At 56.5% G+C, this 4,785-nt stretch overlaps 1 protein-coding gene across 1 annotated transcript in view; it reads right to left on the bottom strand.

The window, feature by feature from the left end:
* The window catches only part of SH2D3C (SH2 domain containing 3C), a 60,731-nt gene that overhangs the window by 31,416 nt on the left and 24,530 nt on the right, over positions 1-4,785 (bottom strand). The window contains exon 4 of the mRNA XM_011988706.1: positions 1,123-1,251. Within this exon, the coding sequence (XP_011844096.1) occupies positions 1,123-1,251 (129 nt within the window). The remainder of the gene's footprint in view (positions 1-1,122; positions 1,252-4,785) is intronic.

Genomic DNA, 4,785 nt, shown 5'->3' with positions numbered 1-4,785 from the left:
ATTTTTAGTAGAGATGGGGTTTCACTGTGTTAGCCAGGATGGTCTCAATCTCCTGACCTTGTGATCCACCCGCCTTGGCCTCCCAAAGTGCTGGGATTACAGGCGTGAGCCACCACACCCAGCCTTATTATTGTTATTGAGATAGAGTCTCACTCTGTCACCCATGCTGCAGTGTAGTGGCACAATCTCCACTCACTGCAACCTCCGCCTCCCAGGTTCAAGTGATTCTCTTGCCTCAGCCTCCTGAGTAGCTGGCTTACAGGTGCGTGCCACCACACCTGGCTAATTTTCATATTTTTAGTAGCGACAAGGTTTCACCATGTGGGCCAGGCTGGTCTCAAACTCCTGACCTCAGGTGATCTGCCCGCCTCAGCCTCCTAAAGTGCTGAGATTACAGGCGTGAGCCATCACACCTGGCCCCACCTGGCGAACTCCTATCTATCTCACAAAGGCCTCCATCCTCAGTGTCCCCTCCTCAGGACTTGCCCATATTCATACCAGGCACTCTATTCTTGCACTTCTTCCACTAGGCTCTGACTGTCAGCCCCCTACCCTGGGCCATTAGCCATCAAAAGAAGCCACCACCTCTTCTACCTCTGCAGCCTTGGTGCTTAGCACAGGTCCTGGCAAAGTTGGTGTTTGACAAAGATTATAGCATGAATGAAAGAAGGAACAAGTGATCTATAAACTTAAGTCTGTGGCTTATAAAGTCACCTCAGCCAAGAAACTCAACTTTGCCAAAACTAAGTAGCCCAAAGATTGGTACTCACTAAGCAAGCATACAAAAGGCAGATATACAGACCAGACAATAACAGTAACAATAATAAGAACAAAGGCCAACATTCATGGTGTCAAGCATCATGTTAAACATTTTACCTGCATTATTTCATTTAATTTTCACAAGAACCCTTTGCAGTAGATACTGAGGCTCGGAGAGGTGAAGCAACTTCTTCAAGGTCACAGTCAGTAAAGGGCAGAGCTAGACCTCATCCCAGTCCATTCCGATTGAACCCATCAAGCAATAGGACAGAGCGTCCCAGGTGGCTGCAACCAGGGCTGGGGCTGCCCAAGGCAGTGGGTGGGAGGGTCCGGGGTTGAAGTTCCAGCTGGGGGCCTGCTCACCTCTCGGGGGATGCGGCCATGGTACCAGGCATGGCTGCGGAGATCCGTGCTACTGAGTTTGAGCTCCTCCTCCAATTCCTTGTGGAGTTTCTCTGGCGATGAGTCCAGGATGTACTTCTCCTTGGAGAACTGAGTAGGAGACAGCAAGAGTTGGCATCCAACTTAAGGCCCCCTTCTTCCTTCCCTCCCAGCTTCATTCTACCATGGATGAACTCCTCCTATCCTGGGACTCTGGGAACACTAAGGCACAGGTGCCAGAAAGGTCCTTTACCTTGGGTCCCAGAAAGAGTAAAGAAATCTCAATTCCTTCAACCAAACAATGCCAACTGCATTCCAGGCCCTGTGCTATATGCCAGAGGTGGATGCGGTGACACATAAACCAAGCCTGGCCCTCAAGGCAGTGCCTAGGCTGAGGAGAGGCAAAAGCAATGGGAGCCTCTGAGTAGAGGGCGGTCAGCACCATAGCGCTGGACAGCGGCAAAGAGCCAGGTGGCTTCTACAAGCAGGATTAAGCCTGGGCAAGGCAGAGGCATCTGGGAAGCCTTCCTGGAGGAGAGGGCAGTAAGAAAACACTCATTATGCACCAACGGCACCAAACTGATCTTGAAGTGTTGGAGGGGGATTTCTACAGGTGAATCTTGGAGGTAGGGCAGCAGGTAACTGCAGGAAAAGCTATGAGCAAAAACCACAGAGCTGGTTGGACAAGGATACATTCTGGGATGGCGCATTCTACAATGCAAGGGTGGGGAAGAGACTATAAACAGGGACACGGGGACCCCACACAGACATCTGCATTTCCCCTTACAATTTCCAAAGCCATTTCTCCCTTGAAATCCCCAGCAAGCCTCACCAGATGAGGAGGCCATGGCCCAGCAGGGAAGCCCAAGGCCCCCGAAGGAGATAATGCCCAGTACTCCACCCTCCCACCTGGCCCAGAACCTCCTGGTTTCTTGATCACTGTGGCCTGAAGTTGGAGGCTGATGGATCTCAGGGGCCCTAAGGGCAGAGGAAGGGAAGCCCCTAATGCCAGGTGTACGCCCACCAGAGCCCAGTCCAATCCTGGCTGTGCCATGTGAGCTCTCTGGGCCTCAATTTCTTCCTCATTAAAATGGGTACAGTGACAGAACCTGCCTCACCTCACTGTGAGGATGAAAAGAGACGGCACTCCAGAGTACTACTAGCACACAGACATCCTCATCACTGCAAGGACATAGGACGGTTCTTCCTCTCCTTCCCCCAACTCCAGGCCCCAAAGATGGCTACTCCAAGACAGACAGACCCCAGCACTGGCCAGAAGGCAAGATCAATGAGGGAGGGCAGTAAAGGGCCTTCATCCCAGGTGAGTCTCTCCCTGGGGTCCCTCGCTCCCCAGAGTCCAAGGGTCCTCCGGTTCGCTCCCTGCCTCCTCAGACCATCCACAGATTTTGCCTCCTAATTCTATGACTACATCCCTTACTCCTCTGCTCCCATACTGCCTGGGTTTACCCCAGTCTGCATTGCTCCCAAGACACCATGATTCCCAGTGTCAGAGATATCTAGAATCTCCTGACTCCATTCAACATTGACTAAGTCCTTATCCTGGTCCTGTCCCAGGGGTGAGGACCCAAGGTGGCCCCTGCCCTGGGGGAGGCCTTGCAAACACTGACAATCAATTCCCGGTCTCCCGAATGTCCCGAGATGCACAGACAGAGATGGTGCACCACCAAACTAGTCAGGGGGCAGAGTTAGGGATCACTTCCCAGAAAAGGTGACATTTCTGCTGAGGTCTGAAGAAGGACTGGGTGAGCCAAGCAAAAGCACCAGGGTGGAGAGGGCAGGTGGACAGGTGGGCAGGGAAGAGCTTCTGGACAGAGAGCAGCAAAGTCAGGGCCCTATGGGCAGAGCCAAGGGGAGGGAGGGGAGATGAATGAGAAGCTTCCAAGGGGCTGTGGGGGCAGGGGCAGGTGTGGCAGGTGTCTTAGCGAGCTGGGGATTAGCCGGAGGCCACAGCACAGCCATGGAAGGGTTTGGAAGTGTTGGAGCAGGTTTAGACCACTTGGGGAGAGCAGTCTAGGGTTTTCTAGGCAGTGGCAGGGCAGATAAGGTGTGGGGAGAAGGAGTGGGGGAAGGGGAGTTTAGATGGCCATTGATTCATGCGGGGGAGCAGGGCGGAGGGGTCAGAGAGGACTCCCGGCCCAGATCCTAGAAGGATGATGGGACAGGCTGAGTGGGCAAGGCTGGGGCAGGAGCAGCTTGGCGGTGGACCCATGAAAATTTGGACCTTGAGGAACCTGCAGGACTCTGGGGACAGATGGTGGGAGTGGGTGGTTTGCACAGGTGCTCAGGAGAAAGGCCTGGGGGTGGGAATTCTGCACATCCTCCAGCCGTGGTAGAAACCGACACTCCCGAAGGGCAGAGAGGCCCAGGGCTGAAATAGGATCCCGGCCTTCTCAGACACCTACACTTCTCCAAGGGGTCCCCTACTTCTGGGGGTCCCTGTTCTCTCTCCCTCTCACTCTGCGGTGCTCACACCAGCCTAGTCCTCTTTCCTTATATCACATCAAACCCTGGGAAGGGAAGAGTGGGCGTCACAGGGAAAAAGGGACCCAAAATCTCAGCCTTCTGGCGTCCTCCTTGACAGAGGGCATGCAATTGAGACCTTCCCCCAGTTTCAGCTGGAGCCCGAGGGACGCGGGCAAAGGAGGGTGGAGGCTGGATGTTGAAGAACCCGCCCCAAGGCTGCCACTGTGTGACCTTGAGCCAGTCACTTGCCCTCTCTGGGACTGAGAAGACTCATCCGTTAAAGGGGGCTGGGAGACTGGGCTCCCCTTTTCCAGCTTAATCACTGGTCACGGAGAGTCTGGGGGGACCAACTTGGTCCTCCCACACACCTGAGGGTGAGGAATCCTAGGGTCCCTGTGCCTTGATCTCACATCGACCTGGGGGCCCCCAGCTCCCTAGAGTTGGGGGTGCTGGAGTGCGAATGCAGCATCCCTGCGCTCGGCGTTCTGCTATTGGCCAGAGATGATCTCACCGCCTCCTGGCCTGCGCGCGCCTGATTGGCCGGTGCGGGGATGCTCCGCTCCGCAGCCGGCGGGGCCGTCCTTCAGGCGGGCTCCGCGAGCGTGTGTGAGCCTGGGGGAGCGAAGAGCCAACGCGCCTGGCATCTCCCAGGGGGCTCAGGGAGCAGGAGCGCGGAGACCCCCGGACAGGGTCTTAACCCCTTCCCGCCAGCCCGAGCCCAGCATCCCCTCCAGCTCACCTCGGAGTCCCAACCCCAAGCAAAGCCATCCCCAAAGGATGCTCCGCAGAGAGGCGGGGTCCGGGTCCTCCCCTCCACCCCCTTCCGTTTAACCCTCTCACCGCCGCGGCGCCGTCCTGCACTGCCCGGCCAGCTGGGCTGGGAAAGACCTGAGCCCCAGGCATGTCCAACCACACCTAGAGGGCGGGAGAGTGGCGGGTGCTCTGGCCCCAACCCTGGCACCCGAAGCATCACCCGCATTTCCTGCTCCTCACTCAGCCTTCAGATCCCAGCCCAGCGCCCCCGGTACAATGGGGAGCCAGGGTGCCCAGGTCAGCCGCAAGGGCCAGCGTGCCAGGCGGAGGACCGGCAGGGTGCCGGGGACCCCATCTCCCGGTACCCTCTACCCCAGCTCTCTCCCTCCTGCAGAGAAGGCAGAAACG

The sequence above is a fragment of the Mandrillus leucophaeus genome, unplaced genomic scaffold (genome assembly GCF_000951045.1).
Source record: "Mandrillus leucophaeus isolate KB7577 unplaced genomic scaffold, Mleu.le_1.0 Scaffold109, whole genome shotgun sequence".
Taxonomy (NCBI): domain Eukaryota; kingdom Metazoa; phylum Chordata; class Mammalia; order Primates; family Cercopithecidae; genus Mandrillus; species Mandrillus leucophaeus.
Note: the sequence above shows the minus strand (reverse complement) of the source record. Positions and strands in the feature narration are given on the sequence as shown.